This window comes from Oculina patagonica, chromosome 3, assembly GCF_052425735.1.
Source record: "Oculina patagonica isolate OP01 chromosome 3, crgOcupat, whole genome shotgun sequence".
NCBI lineage: Eukaryota > Metazoa > Cnidaria > Anthozoa > Scleractinia > Oculinidae > Oculina > Oculina patagonica.
In genome coordinates this window covers 19,621,154-19,641,318 of record NC_135760.1, presented here as the reverse complement: position 1 = coordinate 19,641,318, position 20,165 = coordinate 19,621,154, and the positions used below count along the sequence as shown (strand labels likewise).

The window sequence follows — 20,165 nt, the reverse complement described above, 5'->3', positions numbered from 1 at the left end:
AAAATGAAGTTTATAATTCAGTAGACAAAACAACAAAACTAAAGAGCAAGTATTAAGAGAAGTAAGAGTATAAAGAGGCGGTTTAAAGCGCTTGTGTGTGAGAGAGATAGAAATTAAATCGTTTATTTGCTCCATAATAGTCTTGTGACAGTAACCCAGCATTAAGTGAGAAACATTATTGCCTAGAAATGTATTTAATATGGCATCTTTGTGCTACAACTTTTACGAGAGTTTTGCACATTCTACTTCAAGAGTATCTTACGGCTTACCTGGTTTATTACAAAGGTTCTTGACCTTTTTAATCTGAGGTCCGGTTAGGGCCTCGGAATAAACCTGCATACAAGCGATACGCCCACGGAATCTTCCACCCATGTATGCAGTGGTTTTGGTCGCCAATTGTATACGTTTGATATTCTGCGTCAATATTGGCCTCGAATCCAGCCATAGAGTCGCTATGCCAGTTCGTTTATTGTACGTAGCACCGACGTAATTCCAACGGCGTGGTTTAAGACGCCGCTTCATTAACACACGTGTACGTCGCCCGTTCCTGCGGATAAAGTGAACGTATAAGGTATCGGAGCGCACAACCCAGAACCTTACTCCACGGAAGTACTCAAAGATTGGACCACGCCTCATCGGTAGGACCCAGGCTAGAAGAGTTATCGAGTCCTTGGCGTCCAGTCTTCCCGTGTTGGGAAACCGGATGTAGCTGTTTCGGCGACCAAAGAACTCTGTTGACTCGCCAGGCTGGCCGTATGGACCAGGAGCGTACCGGATGTTGTAGCTTCGGCCGGGAATGTTTTTGCCTGGGCTAATGTCACGTGCACGAGTCTTGCGATCCAGTGTGTAGATGGCGATGGGTTGAGGGAAGCCTGTCAGAAAACAATGAGGTTAAGAATATATGGACGAAACTCTACTAACGGATAACAACGGCTATCTCTCTACGAAGGACAGTTCTGTCTCCAGGTGAAGAGAGGTTCAACTGTAACCACAAAGAAACGAACAAAGAGACATTCATTCCAGCAGGCTTGAAAGCTAGCAAGCAGGCAAGCAAACATGAGAACATAAAAAGAACGAAAACAAGCAAACAAGCATCAAGCAAACAAGCAAACAAACAAACAAAAGAAACAAGAAAAAAAGGAAACAAGTAAAGCAAAACCGAAACGTGTAGAAAGGTTGCCATGTGATTAGCCTCCAAAATCAGGCTTATGGTTGGAAAGTAGCTTTTCTTAATTAAATGCATGCCACGATGAACAATGATATGCACTTTATCAAAGAACAAACCTCTAACACCACAGAGTTGTACAGCATTCAAATGAGCGTCTGTTGTATTCTATAAACTAGAGATTACTTGACAATTCGATGCTGCAAACATTTGCCAGCTTTCTCAAAGAATGTAATTTGGGTAGCAAGACCTACATTTGGAACAGTAGTATTCTTTTAACAAACTTACTTGGTTTTCTTGTTGGAGACGGCTTGGTTGGACGGACGGTCGGCCGTGTGGTAATTTGAGCTGACGGAAAAATATAAGAAGATATATATTTCAGAATAAAATGGCACTCTGTATACCGGCTTCGAGAAATCAAAGAAATGAAAAGAAGTCTCTAAACAAAAGATACAACTTTTCGAAGTTATCCAATAGTTAGGCAACGATTAGCTTGGTGGCTTCACCGCCCTTCTTCAGTATCAGCCATAGTGTCTTCTTAGGACGAAAGTCACAGAGACTCGGCGGTAGCAACTTGCCTAGTTCCTAGGCCTTTATTTTCTTCGTTGTCAACCGTTTCGGGTCACGCCCCGGATACGTCACCAAAACGAGTAGTGACGTCAACAATACCGTGAAGGCCTGGGAAAAAGCCGCACAGGAACTAGGCAAGGTAGCAACCATCAAATAGAAGACACAACAACAACAACAACAACAACAAAAACAAACAATGCTAAATACCTTTGCAAGCTTTCCTGACAATACTCTTTGCGATACCATTAAGCGACTTGAAATTGACCATGTAAATGTGTCGAGGATCAGTCGCTATTGCACTCAGCTCGCTGTTCCTAACTCGAGTCCCAACACCAACAGCAAATACTTCAATTCCCGCCCTGTGAATTTGAAGGCTGGGTATTCTCACGCTATCGTAGGCTGGCCCATTTGTCAATACTATCAACACCCTCTTCTTTCGGCTGCGTCTAAAAAGTCCTCCAACTACAAGCTGCAACGCTTTTCCAGTTCGCCTCGATCCACGGGTGTAACGCAATCTCTTGATAGCACGATTCAGGCTGCGTGGATTGGTGTACGAGTTGAGCCCGAATTGCATCCGAGCGGTTGATCCGTACACGATGATTCCCACACGAGCTCGGCTTCGAGAGATCGAAAATGAGCGGCTAATAAGTCCCACAAACTGTTTGATTCTCCTGAAGTTGTATTGTCCACGTCTTCCAGAAGCGTCAAGGACAAAACCTATATCAATTGCCAAGTTGCAGGCTGAAATAAAGAAATAAAAGTATGCAGTGAGTATTTAGTACAAAGCATTTCTGGATATCACTCAAAAGAGGCGCACTTTCTTTTGGAGAATAACATGCAATTTCAAACCGTTCCAATACTTTGTACATTTTTTGCAATTTTTTTAAAACGTTTCAGTTAAAAATAATTTTTTACAACCCCTGATCTTTACGCAGCTTACCTGGCGGTGTAGGTCTCTTTGTCGCTAGAAGTAAAAGGAAAGAAAAATATTATGCTTTAAAATAAAAAAAGCGATCCGGAAGGAACAGTGTTATTTCTAGTCGTTTCTTGGTATTGCAACTAGCTATTTTGAGCACGCCATACGTGGGTAAACATAACCTTATACGTTAAAATATCAACCTATAAAATAATGATTCAATTTAGCGCCCAGGGTGCTTATTTTATTTTGGGAGCTCAAAGAAGGGCGCTTATTGGGGACAGAGACCTTGTTTTTTAGACATAAACATTTGAATGTATAAACAAAGAAAGAAAGTACCTTCGTTTGAAAGAACTGTACCGCTCGCATAAAAATGACAGTCGAGACAACTAGAAGTTCAGTTTGTTTGTAACGCAGGCATAATTTTGGGAATGAGTTTGGGAAGGAATATAAACTATGGATGATCTCAATGTTGTTTGCATGATGGCGCTATAACATATTAATATTGGGGGCGCTTATTGAAAGCAGGACGCGTAATCATAGAAGCGTTTATGGGTATAGGGGCGCTATTTGCAAAAACACATTCAAGGGGGGCGGGGGTGGTCATTAGAAAGAGGCAGTAGAGTAGGAGCTCTCGTAAGCTTGTACTTCTACTGGTCCTCTAGAGTACGTATAGCAATTGCTAATGTTTTTGGGTCTAGGGACATTGTTCTTGTTGTTTGTTATATGGTCCCCTTGAAGGGTAGCGAACCATTTATGTGAAACCTTTTGAGAGCTGCCGCCAAATGACCCGATAGGGGGCGTTTATTAGGAGGGCGAAAAATCGAAACATTACGGCATTTATACATTATTTTAAGTTTAAGGAAAATGAATAATATAATTGACGCTTTTATTGGCTATCCTTAACATGCATCCTTATAGTTTTGGGAGTGTATAGAAAATTACAACTGCGCAGCTGTGGCTCCGTGGGCCACATAAAATCCCTGAGAGTAGGCTTTAATTTATATCATAAGCGTTAAACGTACATCGCCGCAGTTTCGTAAGTCAATGGATGGATGTATAGCTGCAACTGGCTCAGTAGGCCTCTTTCGTTCGCGCAAACTTTAGGAGTTGAACTGCTTTTGAACATACTAAAAATTACTTACGTGGCACAAACGGTAGGCAAGCCTTGTTCTTAATGGCGCCAAGTACAGTACTCAGTCTTCTGAACCCGGCCGTGAACACATGCGCCGGACTGGACGCCATCTGTTGCAACTGAAGTCTTCTAAACTTGTTTCCAATCCCTAAGGAAAAGACTTCTACTCCCTTTTGCTTCAAACTGCTGGCGGGTACGACTACATTATCTTGCGAAATGCCGTCCGTGATTATAACAAGAACTGGTTTTCTGCCTCTTGTCCTGCCTCGGCCGAATAAGTACCTAAAGAGGTCAAATATGTAACGTAGTAAGAAATGTAGCAGATAATTTTACTTGAAGTTAAGTTTTCTTTTTCTCGCTGCGTTTCTAAGTTGACACAAAGCCAAAGTACTTTGTTGGCACAATTCGCACGTGGTGGAAGGACTGAGAACGAAACGTCTGGAATGAGCTTAAATATTTGACACTTTTCATTTAACGTTTTTGATTTTAATCACCGTATTTACTCGAATAAGAAGCGCCCTCGAATTAGCGCCGCATTTGATACAGAAAAGCTATTGTTTTGCCCTTTGAAGTGTGCCGGTTTTCCTAACCAGTCCCCTCTACTAACTATGAGAAAAGTTAATAAACGCCGCCCCTGATTAAGCGCCGCAGTCACGACGGGGCACTTATTCGAGGAATTCCGTAGAACTAAAAATCCACTACAACAACTCTTAAACAGCATTGGAAATTTCTTTCCATCAAAAGCGATGTTCTTCGATTCAAAGTGATCAGGTTTCACCGCTCGCCCATTAATTATGTTCTCTATCCAAAATTCTTGCAATATAGTTCTGTTGTGAAGGCCATGGGCTTTTGGCGGCACATCATGCCAAACTTCTCTCGGCCTTTTTCTGTTACCTGTGCAAGTTCTCAGCGTTTACTTCGTACAGATAGAAATTACAGTCTAAGCTCTCGTAAGCGGACACCCTCGGGACGCGAAAAAAGTGTCCGTAACTGGAGCTGGTCGCTTACGAGAATGGTTCTCGTAAGCGGCCACTAGAGGTGTAGGGGATAGATTGCCGCTTACGGGAGCTTGCCAAGCTAACAATAACCGGACGGTCGTGGATGACGACAAACAAACACTTAAATATGGTACTGTAATAACTGTAAAATCATTGTGACGAACGGCGATCGATGTGAAGTTGAATGATAAAAACAAGATAGAGAGGTTGTTAATAGGATTTTTTGGGGGGTGTCCGCTTACGGGAGCTTGTAAACAAAGAAAAAGTCTAACTTGTTATCTCTGAAAGTGTCCGCGGCCGCTTACGGGAATGTCCGCTTACGAGAATGTAAAAATACAGAGTTTGTGTGGGAGTTAAAACGGGATTTCAAACCAGGCGGCCGTAAGTAGAGCTGTCCGCTTACAAAAGTGTCCTTTAAGAGAGCTATGACTGTATACCGTAACATTAAAAGAAACAAATTCTTTTTCGCGTCCAATTTTTAAATAAGCGCCGCATTTGAGACACGAAAAATTTAATAAGCGCCGCGGCGGTTATTCGAGTTAACACGATATACTTTATGATAGTGTTGTGTTCTCTCTCTCAAAAAAAAGGTTTTGTCTTCGCGCCTAAGCACAAACTACAATTTTACTATTCCCAAGCGAAAATATAAACATACCTTGAAACATATCTGAGCGCTCGACCAAGCCTGGTTCCTCCATATGGATATCTTACACGATCAACTGCCTTGATGACACTTTTTGTTGCGTAATATCGGTTAAAGGGAAAGATAGGGTATGGTCGACTAGAGAAGACCACCATACCGACCCTTGTCTGCCTTGCGGAGATCGGGAAGAAACTGATGAGAGTTTTGACGAAATCGAGGACTTGCATAAAGTTTGTTTTTCCTCGAGCCTGTATGCTTCCGGATCCATCCACGAGGAATCCCAGATCGACCCTCACGCGACAAACTGAAAAAAGTACAACACTTAGTTTATCTCCGTTAAAGGGGAACCATATGTAACCAGCGCTAGCATGAAGTAACCCTATAAAGTGACTTGGCTAGGAAGTGTAAGTGTTCGGATGTACTTAAAAGAACTGTGTCATGGCTGAGTTGAGTTTATTTTATCACGTTTTGCCTAATACTAGCTATGAAACTTAATTCTTGCAAAGAAATTACTTCTATGGATCTAAATGACAAAACCATAGCTTCATTGCAACCAAATCTGACTCCCGCGCGTTTTAATTTAAAGTTAAAAACAAACAAGATTAAGAGAGTGATAAATGATCGTCGCAGTGAATTTCCAATTTAAGCAATTGGAATAAAGAAGCCTGAAAAAAATTCAGGGCTTCAACGGGATTCGAACCCGTGACCTCCGCGTTACCGGTGCGATGCTCTACCAACTGAGCTATTGAAGCCACACATTGGGAGCGAGGTCAATTGTGAGTTCATATTTTCCCGTGAGAGGAGTGAAATGATGTAATGTATATGAAATGATTCATATATGAACTGCGGATGTATATGAGAGTGATAAATGATCGTCGCAGTGAATTTCCAATTTAAGCAATTGGAATAAAGAAGCCTGAAAAAAATTCAGGGCTTCAACGGGATTCGAACCCGTGACCTCCGCGTTACCGGTGCGATGCTCTACCAACTGAGCTATTGAAGCCACACATTGGGAGCGAGGTCAATTGTGAGTTCATATTTTCTCACTCCTCTCACGGGAACTCTCTCATGTGTGGCTTCAATAGCTCAGTTGGTAGAGCATCGCACCGGTAACGCGGAGGTCACGGGTTCGAATCCCGTTGAAGCCCTGAATTTTTTTCAGGCTTCTTTATTCCAATTGCTTAAATTGGAAATTCACTGCGACGATCATTTATCACTCTCATATACATCCGCAGTTCATATATGAATCATTTCATATACATTACATCATTTCACTCCTCTCACGGGAAAATATGAACTCACAATTGACCTCGCTCCCAATGTGTGGCTTCAATAGCTCAGTTGGTAGAGCATCGCACCGGTAACGCGGAGGTCACGGGTTCGAATCCCGTTGAAGCCCTGAATTTTTTTCAGGCTTCTTTATTCCAATTGCTTAAATTGGAAATTCACTGCGACGATCATTTATCACTCTCATATACATCCGCAGTTCATATATGAATCATTTCATATACATTACATCATTTCACTCCTCTCACGGGAAAATATGAACTCACAATTGACCTCGCTCCCAATGTGTGGCTTCAATAGCTCAGTTGGTAGAGCATCGCACCGGTAACGCGGAGGTCACGGGTTCGAATCCCGTTGAAGCCCTGAATTTTTTTCAGGCTTCTTTATTCCAATTGCTTAAATTGGAAATTCACTGCGACGATCATTTATCACTCTCATATACATCCGCAGTTCATATATGAATCATTTCATATACATTACATCAAACAAGATTAACTTTGAAAGCTGTTCAGCCCAACAATATTTTAAAACCCCATATCGCAATCCGTTTCAACCTTCGTCGCTTTTGGCCATCCGTACCTCCTTCTGTATTTGGTGTGTTATTGAAATGTTCCTTCACTGTTTTAAGTGGTTATTTTTATATTTCAACGAATTAGATGATCATTTCCCATGCCTAAATTTGGCTAAAATCCGTGACACAGTCCCTCTAATACTAGATTACAAAAAATACACAACCATAAAAAATGTACCTTTTTGACACCCAATAGCAGAACGAGCGTATTTACATCAAGCAAGGTGATGATTTTTCTTTATATTAAATATCACACTTAAGTTAACGTCGAGGCCGGCCTAAAATTGACAATCTCGATGATCTAAGCATGCTGTTTTTCATGTCGGTATGACCAACTTCTCTTTATATACGGCACCTGATTGAAGAAACGTTGACCCGTGAAAAGCATAAAACGTAAACGATGCGACCCAAATGTTGACTGGGAAACGGGGAAAAATAATCATAGTCTGTGACAGAAAGAAGATCAATGACCGTTATATCGAATTATAATAGACCATTTTCGTATTCTCGGTATTGGACTGGAACTAGCTTGCAATGGAGGCTAATGCAGGTAATCTTTTCAAATGCAAATTACGTGAAGCACTTGTAAATGATATTTATATACGGCACCTGATTGAAGAAACGTTGACCCGTGAAAAGCATAAAACGTAAACGATGCGACCCAAATGTTGACTGGGAAACGGGGAAAAATAATCATAGTCTGTGACAGAAAGACGATCAATGACCGTTATATCGAATTATAATAGACCATTTTCGTATTCTCGGTATTGGACTGGAACTAGCTTGCAATGGAGGCTAATGCAGGTAATCTTTTCAAATGCAAATTACGTGAAGCACTTGTAAATGATATTCCCCCACATTAGCCTCCATTGCAAGCTAGTTCCAGTCCAATACCGAGAATTTGAAAATGGTCTGTTAGACAGGTTGCATAGATCATTCTCTTAAAGCTCTAAAAGAAGAAAATATATTGATTATTAATAAATGGAATATTACTAAGCTCATCAATGTTGTCTACCGAGAATCACATTCGGTCTTATCGTTCATGTTTTATGCTTTTCAAAAAGTCAACGTTTCTTCAATTTGATGTATACAAAGTGTAATGACTTGCAATTTAGCGGCAATTTCAATAACCCTTTTTGAGGCAACTTGTTTTACCAAAACTGGAACCCTTTGTATTCTAAACCTAAAAATGTACGAGACATTCAGTCACCTACCTGGTGGTTTTGTTGGTTTTGTCGTTGGAATGGTAGGAGGGATGACAACTATACACAAAAGGAAAACAGTGTTAAGTCATTAACTGAACAATGAAAAATAGTACAAAAATAATACAATAAACAAGAACCCGTTATGATAAAATTTTCATTTTAAACTCCCTTTACATTAGAACGTATTTAGCCAAAAATTTTCAATTGTTTCTTATTTTACAAAAATGAAGGCACAGATGAAAAAATAGGGCCCCAATGGGTCCATGTGTTTTGCTGCTAGAGCAAAGTCTTAGGGAACATGTTGATGAAAGACAAGTGAGTCGAGATTGAAATCCAACGTCTTTTATTGTCTGTCACTTGTGTGCAGGTTAATAATTGCACTATATTGTAGTCACTTTGTGTTAATTCAATCCTGATAATTTTACTGATCAATGTTATGTTGAAATCAAAGACAGCAAACATAATTTAATTACTAGTATAAAGTTAACGTAATGTCTGACATGATTGTCTCTTTGATAAAAAACAGTAACTCTTAACATTATAAAAAAATCTCAATGAACTCAATGTGATTCTTTTAGTGGCGTTATCTCACTGGTTACGGTTAGTTGTATTTGGAATCATTGTCACAATGGTAGCGTTTTAACAACAACGAAAAAGACAGAATCTATTGACCTTATAAGAACTCAATGTGATATATTTATTAGTGACAAGACAGTGGTTCTTTAACCACTTTCACCCAAATTAAACACTGGAACAACTAACTCTTAACAAACTTGTTGTGTCACCCTGAGTTAAATATGCAAAATTCAGAAATTATAAATAATCGCACGCGCACCGGCGTACAACAACAGAAAGACGGCGTTGAACGTAACGCAAAGTTCATTTTGAAAGCGAAAGTTTACAAATAATTATTATCATTCGTCAGTCATCCCTTCACGCATGAACACTCGTCGAATTTCAGTGTCTTCACAACAAGATCGGAAGATCGATAAGGACCAATTTTTGATTCTGCGAAAGTTCGTTTTCTTAAAGTTTTAGAAATTTGTGAAGTTGGAGGATTCACTGAGGACTGCGTAGCCGAAGATGCAGTGGCTCGCTGGACATCAAATTCTATTTTTCACGGCGTTTAATTAATCTTCACAAAATAAACATGTGGCGCCAGCGCGTCTGGCAGTCAAAAATTCATTTTTCAAAAAACTTTCCCTTTCCAGCTATTTTAGCGGGGCTTATACTATAGTACCTACCTGTCAGTCGTAGAAAAGCTGAAATTTAAGGATGAACTGTTTATTAAATGAAGACCGTATTATTTTTTAATAACTAGTAAACAAACTGGTCGCCACGCATTTAAACACGAACTGACGAATGTTGCATCTGATGCAGTGAATCTGGTGAATGAGAACTTCCTTTAATATTTCTTTGTTTTCGACGGTGTGCACCACTGAATAAGTTTCTTTCCCATTGTGATGTTACTAGTATTAATTCGTTTCTAGCTGTCTTTTATATAGCTCGAATACAGCTACAATTAGCGGTGCAGCCTACCAGCATGGTATATTCCTTTCCAGCTGTCTTTGCGTGACAAGTTACACGTTCATACATTTTATTTTAAAATATGAAGTTCAGAGTTAATACAGTACTAGTATGCTGTAGACAGTGTAGACAAGGTGAGGGTAAGTTTATTTTCAAAGCGAAAGTTTACAAACTGTGCACTAAAGTAGTAATGTACTACACTCTGAGGCAAAAATTTTTGCCACAGAGATTTAGTACATACTACTTCCAGTGCTGAATTTTTGCGCTTGATCTAAAACTGAATTTTTGCGCTGGACCTAACCTAGATTACAAGCGGAGCGTTTCATAGTATTTTATTTATAAAATGCATGAAACTTATGATCAAATATAATAAAATATTATATTTGCTCCTTATCTTAACAACTGACACAAGCCTGAAAAACCAACCCTAACTCAACCCTAGGTTCAAAATAAAAAAAACTTCTTATACTCTTTTTTCAAACTTTTTTTACAGTGCGTTCGAATGGGATTATCTTATATGGGTCCACTTGCTACCCAGACTGTACTCTTTTTTACATTGCTCACAAAACCATCGTGTATTTCGCATATAACGGGCTTTTGTGCGCCTTATAGCTTTCATTTTGTCTTCTTTGGTAAACCATCTCTGGTATCGGCCATTAACAATATTATCATTCCAAAACATCAATTGTTATATATTAATAACACAATACATTAATTTCTTATATCATTAATAGTGCGTTTATATATGTTGTAGATCCTTCATTGGTATCCAACTATTAAAATCATCATTATATCCTTTCCATTTGACAAGAGCCTGTTTCTTTTTGTAGTCTCTACGGATCACTTTATCAATTCTGAATACATCCTGCTTTGCTTTCAACAGTTCAGGTTCATAAAAGCTACCTTTTATTTCTTCATCATTCAAATCTTTTATTTTGTATGTAATGGGATTAGTATGTTGGATCTTAGTAATTACGAACATTTCTTCACTCCAATTCGGTGTATAACCCTTATCGAAAACAATTCGTTTAAACTTAGATATTCGGACCTTGTCACCAACCTTAAATTTTGGTTTAGCTGATAATGGCTCCATATCACCGTATAGGTTAAAGTAAACAGTTCCTTCATTCTTTTTCTTTGAAGCTTCTGTGGGTGTCATTTTGATAGAGCTATGTTTTGTATTATTATATTCTTTTACTATTTTTGGAAGTATTTCAAGATACTGTGTATTACCTTGAATAGTAAACTGTTTGTACATTTTATTTTTCAAAGTTCTATTAAATCTCTCAATAACGACAGCTTTACCTTCATTAAAAGTGGAATACATGTTAATATCATTTTGCTTTAGCCATTCCTTGAACGTTTTGTTATAAAATTCAGATCCCTTATCAACCCAGAGATATTCAGGTTTACGCTTGTCATTAATGATAATATTGTTGAAAGCGCTAGTTATTGATGCACCTTTCTTATCTTTCAATTGTATAGCCCAAGCGAATTTACTGAATACGTCAATTATAGTCAATAGATATTTATAACCTTTATTCCATTTTGAAAGTTTATCCATAAAAACTAAATCAGCAGACCATATGTCGTCAATTCCATTTGATATTACTCTTCTAGTTTTAAATTTTCGTCTGATTGGTTTATGTAACTCATCGGCTAATTGTTGAGACCAATCATTTTTACTCAACGCCGTTTTCCGTTTTTTGGCTTTTTAACACCGAGCCCTATTTTAGCCTTGGTTGCAATTACATTACGAGCGATAGTATGACCCCATTGACGTTGAGAATAAGGGGTAGAGTCGAGCTCTTGGATCATTTTTTGGTCAGCTTTATGCTTGCAACTTAGTTGTTTAGATTTTGCTTTATTTCCACAAACGCTGTATGCAATATCATGCCTCATCGCTATTTCATCCGTTCTGCCTGTCGGTTTTTGAAATATTTGAAGTATTTCACCTGTATTTGGATCATATTTCACTTGTTTTTCGAGAGGATTATAAGGACCCAAAAAGGCATAGCCATGGGGTACCCAGCCGGCTTTTGGTTTTGGCAATTTCCCAATCAATTTATGTATATCAAGAGCGCCTCCTTTAATAAATTTGCTTTTTTTCTTCCTGCATATTTGACAAACTGATTTTTCCATAAGCCGACCATTTTTAGCTTTTACCTTTTTAGAGTTTAATGATTTGGTTTGTTTTTTACACGATAGACAATACGATTGGCACATTATATATATTGATTAGATATTTAATCGCAATAATGATTTATCCATTTTCCATTTTTATACTCACTGAAATTGCATTTGGGGTCGAGATTTTCATTTTTATATGCTCCAGCGGGCTTCCAAAAATTAGATGTCTGAATCCCGCTTTTTTTTATTAAATATACCTTTAGCAAAGTCACCGCGCCAATATTTTTTAAATAGATCTTTATCGCCTCCGGTAGCACCCATGATAGCCGATGCTAAGTCTTGAGCCTGTTGAAACCCTGGAATCTTTTCGCTGACCTTTTTGTTAATCGTTTCACCTACTCCACGCCCCTTTTTCTCACTAACAAAACGGGTTTTAGTAATACCACAAGAAACGCATTTCGATTTGAGTATTAAACGATTGTTTTTTGTTCTCATATATTTTTCAGAATTAGGAACTGAATTAGTTTTTATTTTTTCACGTACACAATACGATTTAGTCATTGTATATATATTACGTTACATATTTTTGAAATAATGTTGAATGAATTTTTCATTATTCATTGTGTCATATATGTCAAACACTTCTAATAAATTATAATACGAATTCCCCTTATTCATTTCGTTGAGAAAGTATAAAGAGAAGTATCCGCATGTGGTTGTATTTATATTCTGTATCTGATTGTTTTGATGTATCAATGTTAAATTCTTCTTTTTTGCGTGATCGACTATTTCTTGAAATGGAGGCATACCAAAACTATCAAAATAATTGATTACCTTATCTTTTACATAAGTTGCAACCCAATGGCTACCGCTCATATAAGATGGTTCAAGATTGTAAATAAATAATGCTTGTCTATGGTTATGTGGTACTCTTTTATCCCTTGACAAAATATCACTGATTGGGATGCTTAAATGTCTGCACCATTTTATTAGATCAAAATTACTCATCGGTATATTCTTATGGAATGTTGGCTTTCTTACTTTCTTTTCGGTTTTAAGATTTTTTTTTTTGGAAGCACTAATCCACCTGTTCTAAGAAATTTATCATATTCAACCCATGATCCTATTACTGGAGGAGATCTGTAAGATAATACATCTTTCTTACTTGGTAGTTTAATTTTACCACCGTTTTTTGATCTTTGTTTCCTAATGATTTGTGGTGAATAATAAGGGTATTCTATTTGCATTCCTGTCCCTCCTTGAGGGGGAGTGACTTGAATTCCTTTTCCAATCACCTTTCGCATTTTACTTATTTGTGTTTTAGATAAACTCAATGTAATGCCTTTACCCTCACTTTTTACTTTATTATGCCGTGTTATTTGTCTTTTTGTAAGGTATAACTCAGTATTACCCTTCTTTTTGATCTGATGCTTATCAATCAATAAACTCACTTCACTTGAATTTTTGATTGCTCTGGCTAGCTTTTTCATTTGGCCTTCTGTTAAAGGAATATATGTTGAAATATATTTTGTGCTCATAGTCTTGCTCTATATATAATAGTGTTAGATTAAATATTACATAAAAATAAGTTCATTCCCAATTTTGTCAATTACAATTTTTTCTTCATAAAGAACTACAGCGTATATCATATAATCGTCAGTAGCTTGTACATTCAATCTGTAATGAAACAATAACTGTTTTGGATCATCAGTAACCGATTCCTTATGATTTCTTAAATCGAAATAGATAACAGGAAATAATTCAGAATAATTTTGTAAATTTAACTGAGTTCCTGTATTGTAGTCGTTGGTTCTGAATGCATATTCTTGAATGTCATTATATAATCTTGGTTTAAAATCACAATCATACTCTAGTTCTGGAGTAAAATATGAATTCCCAAGTTGCAATCGACAGGTAGATAGCGTACATGCATTATCACCCGCATTTATTTTAAAAGTATCAAAAATAAAGGGATTTTCTAATTCATTATTTGACTTGTTTCTTTGCAGATATACAAAAACATGTTTTGCATTTTTAATAGCTGGTGTAATTTGATATATCCCAGAAATAGCAGTTGTTGGTGATGAATGTTTAATAAATTCTCTTAAGTATGTCCATTTTGTTGCTGTTAAAAAACTACTATTCACTAATTTTTGTCCTGCTGATGTAAAGTTCAAACGTGGTAACCATAACTGAAAATCTAGAACCACATATCGTGTTTCAGCACCCCCAACTCTGTAAATAAATTCTCTATCATCATTTAGTGTTATGTTTAGTTCGATTTGCATAGGTGGTATCATTTTATCTCGTAGTTCTTGAAAAATGGAAAACCTATTCAACGGAATACACGCATATACGTCTTTTGATTGTGCGCACAATTCACCTCTTTTAATTGCTCCTACTTTTGGGGCTGTTGTCAAATTGCCCACTAATACAGCTCTATCGTCAAGATACCAATTAAAATTGGTAGCTACTGTACGGCTATAGTCATCAGAAAATTCAAGCAATCCTTTTATGAAACAGATTTTATGCAGGTCATTACCATCGTAAGGTTTTTTACCTCCTGAAGTTATCATAATGTGATTTATAATACTGGAACTATCATTTATCGTTGACGTTAGCACAGGTTTTTCTAGAGCATTGGCATCGATAGCTGTACCATCAGCCTTTTTTTGAAGTTTGTATTTGACGATAAAGTATCCGTTATACCAATCGAACCAAGAAGAACGATCAGTCATATTGAATATATACCCTGTTTTTTCCTGATATAAGCCATTTGCCGGCTGAATAATGGGTGTTTGCAGATTGAATCTGAGATAATCAACTTTTTCAACATTTTCTATGCTTCTGAAACTCATTTATATTATTAGATTAGATAATTTACTTCAATTGTGCTAATCGTTTCAAAATAAGATCACCAGCTTTTTCACTTCTATTTAACACGGTTTTTAAACTTTTCTTTTGTGCTTTGATTATTGGTGATTTATTGATATCTTTTATCATTTTTTTAGAATATTGTCCGATATTTGATAAATCATTAGTTATTAAACCTGATCCTTTATGGCGATATTGATATAAACCTTTTTTAGGGTTATAAAATTTTGACCATTCGTATACTCGATTCATTTTATATTATTAGTTTAGATTAATTCACCTCTTTGATAACGATATGAAACGCCGTATCGATTTCATTTAAATCAATGGGACGATTATACGAATCGGTTATATATAGTCTGATTGAATCAATACTATTTTTATTAATTGGTGAAAATTTCAGTCGTCTTGGTTGAAGAGTGAAAGGGAATGATCTACGAATGCCTTGTGCTATGATACTAAAACAAAATAATACATCTCTGGATTCATCTGTCAAGGATCTGTTAGTCAAATCGCAATGAATACATATCATATCAACGCTCCTTGTTAAATCAGGTATTTTGTCACTTATATTACTCCCTGAAGTTAAAATTTTCTTTTCAAAACCCAGAATCAAATTAAAGTCTGATACAGATAGATCTAATTCATAATTTGGCTTTATGGTTTTTATTGTTCTAAATAATGATAAATCAAACGTAACTGAAAATGGATAATTATCACCATCTTTACCAGTTGTATTTTTTAAAAAAGTATCAATGTCTGTATATGAATACATTCCATTAGGAAATTCAATATTTTTAAAACTTGTATCACTACCAACGGTTTTTCGATATCTTATTTTAGTATTAGTGAATGAGGATGCGATATTGTACCAACTATATGTCATCGTTATAATCTCATCCAGTGCCATTTCATAATTTTTATTTTGATCCAAGAAAAGTGGCTGTTCAAGATAAATAGTGAAATCATGTGCTTTCTGATTATAATTATTGGCTTGTCTTTTCGCCCTGAATGAACTAAGTATCAAATGTTTTTCCATTATATATATTTAAATTAGATAAAATAGTTGTTATAAATTTTTTCATAAAGACGCTTTGTAATTCTTTTCACTCTTAACAGTTCATCTATTATTGTAATACCTTGGTTTTTTAATTCATAACTCATATTTCCAGCGGATATGCTTCCACAAATTATATGCTATTTATTTGTAGAAATAAATAATTTTATGCAGCTTGCGACGTGTGCATTTACCAACTTCCGGTCTGGGGATTACTTCCGGCCATACGGGATATTCTTCATGTGTCCTTATATAGAATCGAGGCAAGCGTGGTGAATTCTCTTTCGTTACATGTCTTAAACAAGCGACGACAATTTTCTACGTGGCAAGAAGATACAGATAATTTTTTCCATGGTTGATGCTCTGTGACATCCCTTGAGCGATATACCCGGAGCTATTCTTCTTCACAAGATAAGTGCTTGATTATTGTTTGCTATTGATCACAATAGTTCAGTTTCTGCACATTTTAATAATAGGGGGCGTTGCACATTAATTCGCCATTGTTCAACTCAGCTTAGCTCCGTGTTTTGCTATAATTCTTCACGGATATTAATTTTTTAGCGAAAGGGCGATCTGTTTCTACTTTTAGTACCTATATCAATTGCCTCCGCTTGCCAGTAAATTTTCTGCTTATATTCCTTCATTGCCAAATAATGGATTAATCTATTTTCCTTGGTCGCAACCCCAGCGGGTGTTCATGTTCGTACAAGTCGGTGCAAGGTACTGTTCAACCCCGCTAATACGAGCTCAGTTATTTCGAATTTCCCGTAATTTCGAACTTATCCCATTGCCCTTGAACTTGCCTTTAGGTAATTTCCTATCGGCTATTCCTGTATATTTATAGTCAGTAAATGTCCTGTGGATTTATCGAACACGCCTCCGGGGCCATTTCACAGCAGTTCAGTACACCAGTTATTATCTTAAACATCTCTCCAACCTAAAATTGAGCAGCGTAAAGCATGGGCCTTTACCGTAAACTTTTAGGAAGAACTTAACACCAGACTGCTTCAAACATGTCGTATCTACCAGGCATTTACGTTGGCACTTGTAATAGTGCCTGCTTTTTAAAGGACTGCTTTGCTATTAACTGCGGCATTTATAGCATGTTCCTCGCGGCATCTCCATCTTTGGTTTTGCCAAACATGTTGCCGTTTTTTACTGAATTTTGTGCAGTGCCTGTATTTTCATGTTTGTCATGCTTGCTATGTAAATGTCCTGTGGATTCCTCTTCCTCCACCTCTTGGCGGAGGTGGCCATTCCGCCTTTACTGCCTGATAACAATTATTTGCAATTATTCATTTTTGACTCTTCTCAATTAATACAAGTACCATTATAATGTCAATGCTACCTTGCAGCAATATATTTTACCGCAATTCGGCTTGCATTGATTATTTCACATTATTTGTTTGCTACTGCTGTCGTTGTTCTTTTAAATTTATATTCAGATATGCTATATCTTCCACCATTAGGTCAATTACCTCGTGGTTTTTAGCTGTATTAGCTGTTTGGCTTTGTCCCGCTGTTTATATTATTATTAGTCAATTTTTCGCTCTTATCCTGTACACAAGCTCTCTTGTCTGCAATTCTAAGGATCTAGGCTACAGAATTAGGCTCTTTTATAAGTACATTGCACTTCCAATGCACGAACTGATGTACTGACCTTGAAGCTTTCAACTGCATGTACAGGCTTAATTTTAGTGGTTATTTATTTATTTATTATTTATTTATTTAATTTTTCAACACATTTTCAAAATTGTAACAGTGGACCTAGAAGTCGCTATCAATAGGATCAGGCAGTATTTCTCAAAGGGCTTTCAACATTCTGCCATGCTATTTATATTCAACAGGCGCACCTGCTGGCCAGCAACTTTGCCTCATCCAAGCGACCATCTACAGGAAGTCACCTGTACAGGGGTGGTTGTCCATAGCCTGTCTAGCTTATGATGATTCACCTTCATATTCATTGAAGAGCACCACAGTTGCAGATCATTTATGCCTCCAATCATTCAGATTCATCATCCAGGCATCCAGAGCAGCCCACTGGAGACACACCTTCCAAGCAGGAAACTCGGCCTAGGCCTAGACATTTTGAACACCTCTGAAGTACAACTCATGAACACATGTAGGCGATGAACAATCAGTAGACAATCTTTGCTCTTGGACATTTTATTGATCAGTAAACATAGTATGCAAGCAAGAAAGCACACTTGTGCAGGGGCCAGGTGTGCTGCAGTTAATGTTGTGCGAGACATGCTCGTATGAGAATGCTCCAAATTTAGACTCAATTGGCCACTTTCACTTCTCTATATAATAATTTGTTGTAAGGTTTACTTGAGGAACCCAACACTTGTGCACGAGCCAAGGTTTAGGAACAATCAGCCAGTGGACAACCTTTGCTCTTGGACATTTTATTGATCAGTAAACTTAGTACGCAAGTAGGACAGCACGCTTGTGCAGGGGCCAGGTGTGCTGCAGTTAATAGTGGGTAAGCCTCGCTCGTATTTAAGTATGCTCCAAATTTAGACTCAATTGGCCTCTTTCGCTTCTCTATATAATAATTCTTTGTAATGTTTACCTGTAGAACCTAACACTTGTGCAAGAGCCAAGTTTTAGGAACCACTTTTTAGTATGTTACCTCGATCTAAAAATATAAGGGTTTAAAAGATTATGAGAAACAAGAAATAAGATGTCTCCCCGGAGTTTCCTGGACCTATACTTATTTTGTAATTTATATGCATGCGAGAGGTCTACATATCTAACAGCATAAGGGCAATAACCCCTGCAAGTACAACAGAGGGGAAGTTTGCACATTTTCTACAATGCTAGAACTTGCAGTCGTTGCTCATTCATAATTAATAGATTAGCCGATTTGTTGGACAGGTGTTAACGATTTTGGTATTGCCATGGTGACCTATCTGAACATCAATATCACAGCAGTTGTATTATTTTAAAATCGTTGCTGTTTTGGCTTACTTGGGGCAAATTCATATTTCAATTCCATGTGTATTTTGGTTTCCTTTCACTTGTTTCTCTACAGTTTTTACTTTCCATTGCTATTATAATCTGTTTGGCTAATTTCTGCCACATTTTGGCCACGCACTGAGGATTGTATTTCTGACATCAATTTCTAACCCAGAGGTCAGTGCAAGGCCTGAGGAATATGCTATTTGCACTGATTCAAAGAATAGCAGAAATGTAAATTTTTATGGTTTATTAAGAGTTTTCCTTGTTGCCATGGCGGTGTCAGATCCGGGAACATGTGTTGGTTTTACTTAAAGTATAATCCTATCTTGGCCTCACTAAAGCCCTCAAATGGCCTTGTGATTGTCTTCAGTGCACCTCTTTAATGTTCATGGCATGTTCATGTATTTTTGTTGACCTTTCTCCCTCAAGGTTGTTTATGTGCCTGGCTCTGCATTCGGGAGGGTTCAGGTTTCCCCCTCACAGAAGGGGGTTTTCCTGACGGGCAGCAGGCGCGCTAGTTTAACATGCTACAAAGGTAGATATGCACAAGTGTTGATGATAAGGTAGCACTTTCTGCTCTGTCAATGTACTGAGATTCGGACAGTTTTCAATTGTGCCAGCCACAAGGCAACAGTCGTTTTTACTTGAATGATGTTCTGTATGCTGCACTTGCAGGTGCGGTGCAACATACATAACTCTATTCAGTCCTATGAGGCGAATTGATTTTGATCGTAAAGCACCCAAGGCAGTTCTTATTTTATTTAGTTAGCCATTTATTTAATCATTGCTTCGACTCAGTTTTCCTTGTTTGTGTTGCTTTGGTTCGGGTGGGGGTGCCCTTGCACTCATTCCTCGTGCGGGCTGTGGCGGTTTTCCCCTCACCTTTGCTGGGTTGATGCTTTTTATGTTTTTGTAATGTGATCTTTCTGTCACTGTTATGTAAATAAACGGCCACACCTGTGGCCAAAAAGATCCCAAAATGGGAAGTTTTGTTTTGTCCCAGCAAACAGAGCTCTGCCAAAGCAACACACACATGGTACTTTGAATAAGTAGTCTTTAATTAAGAAGGAGCAAGGATGCATAAATGCTATTTATTTGTAGAAATAAATAATTTTATGCAGCT

General features: G+C 37.5%; 1 protein-coding gene across 6 annotated transcripts in view; it reads right to left on the bottom strand.

Moving 5' to 3' along the window:
• The window catches only part of LOC144645251 (uncharacterized), a 109,137-nt gene that overhangs the window by 72,772 nt on the left and 16,200 nt on the right, over positions 1–20,165 (bottom strand). For all 6 annotated transcript variants that reach the window (XM_078504737.1, XM_078504736.1, XM_078504738.1 and 3 more), the window contains exons 6-12: positions 8,500–8,547; positions 5,440–5,731; positions 3,797–4,068; positions 2,676–2,699; positions 1,943–2,476; positions 1,454–1,513; positions 270–872 (exon numbers count right to left, since the gene is read on the bottom strand). In XM_078504737.1, coding sequence (XP_078360863.1) covers positions 270–872; positions 1,454–1,513; positions 1,943–2,476; positions 2,676–2,699; positions 3,797–4,068; positions 5,440–5,731; positions 8,500–8,547 — 1,833 coding nt within the window. The remainder of the gene's footprint in view (positions 1–269; positions 873–1,453; positions 1,514–1,942; positions 2,477–2,675; positions 2,700–3,796; positions 4,069–5,439; positions 5,732–8,499; positions 8,548–20,165) is intronic.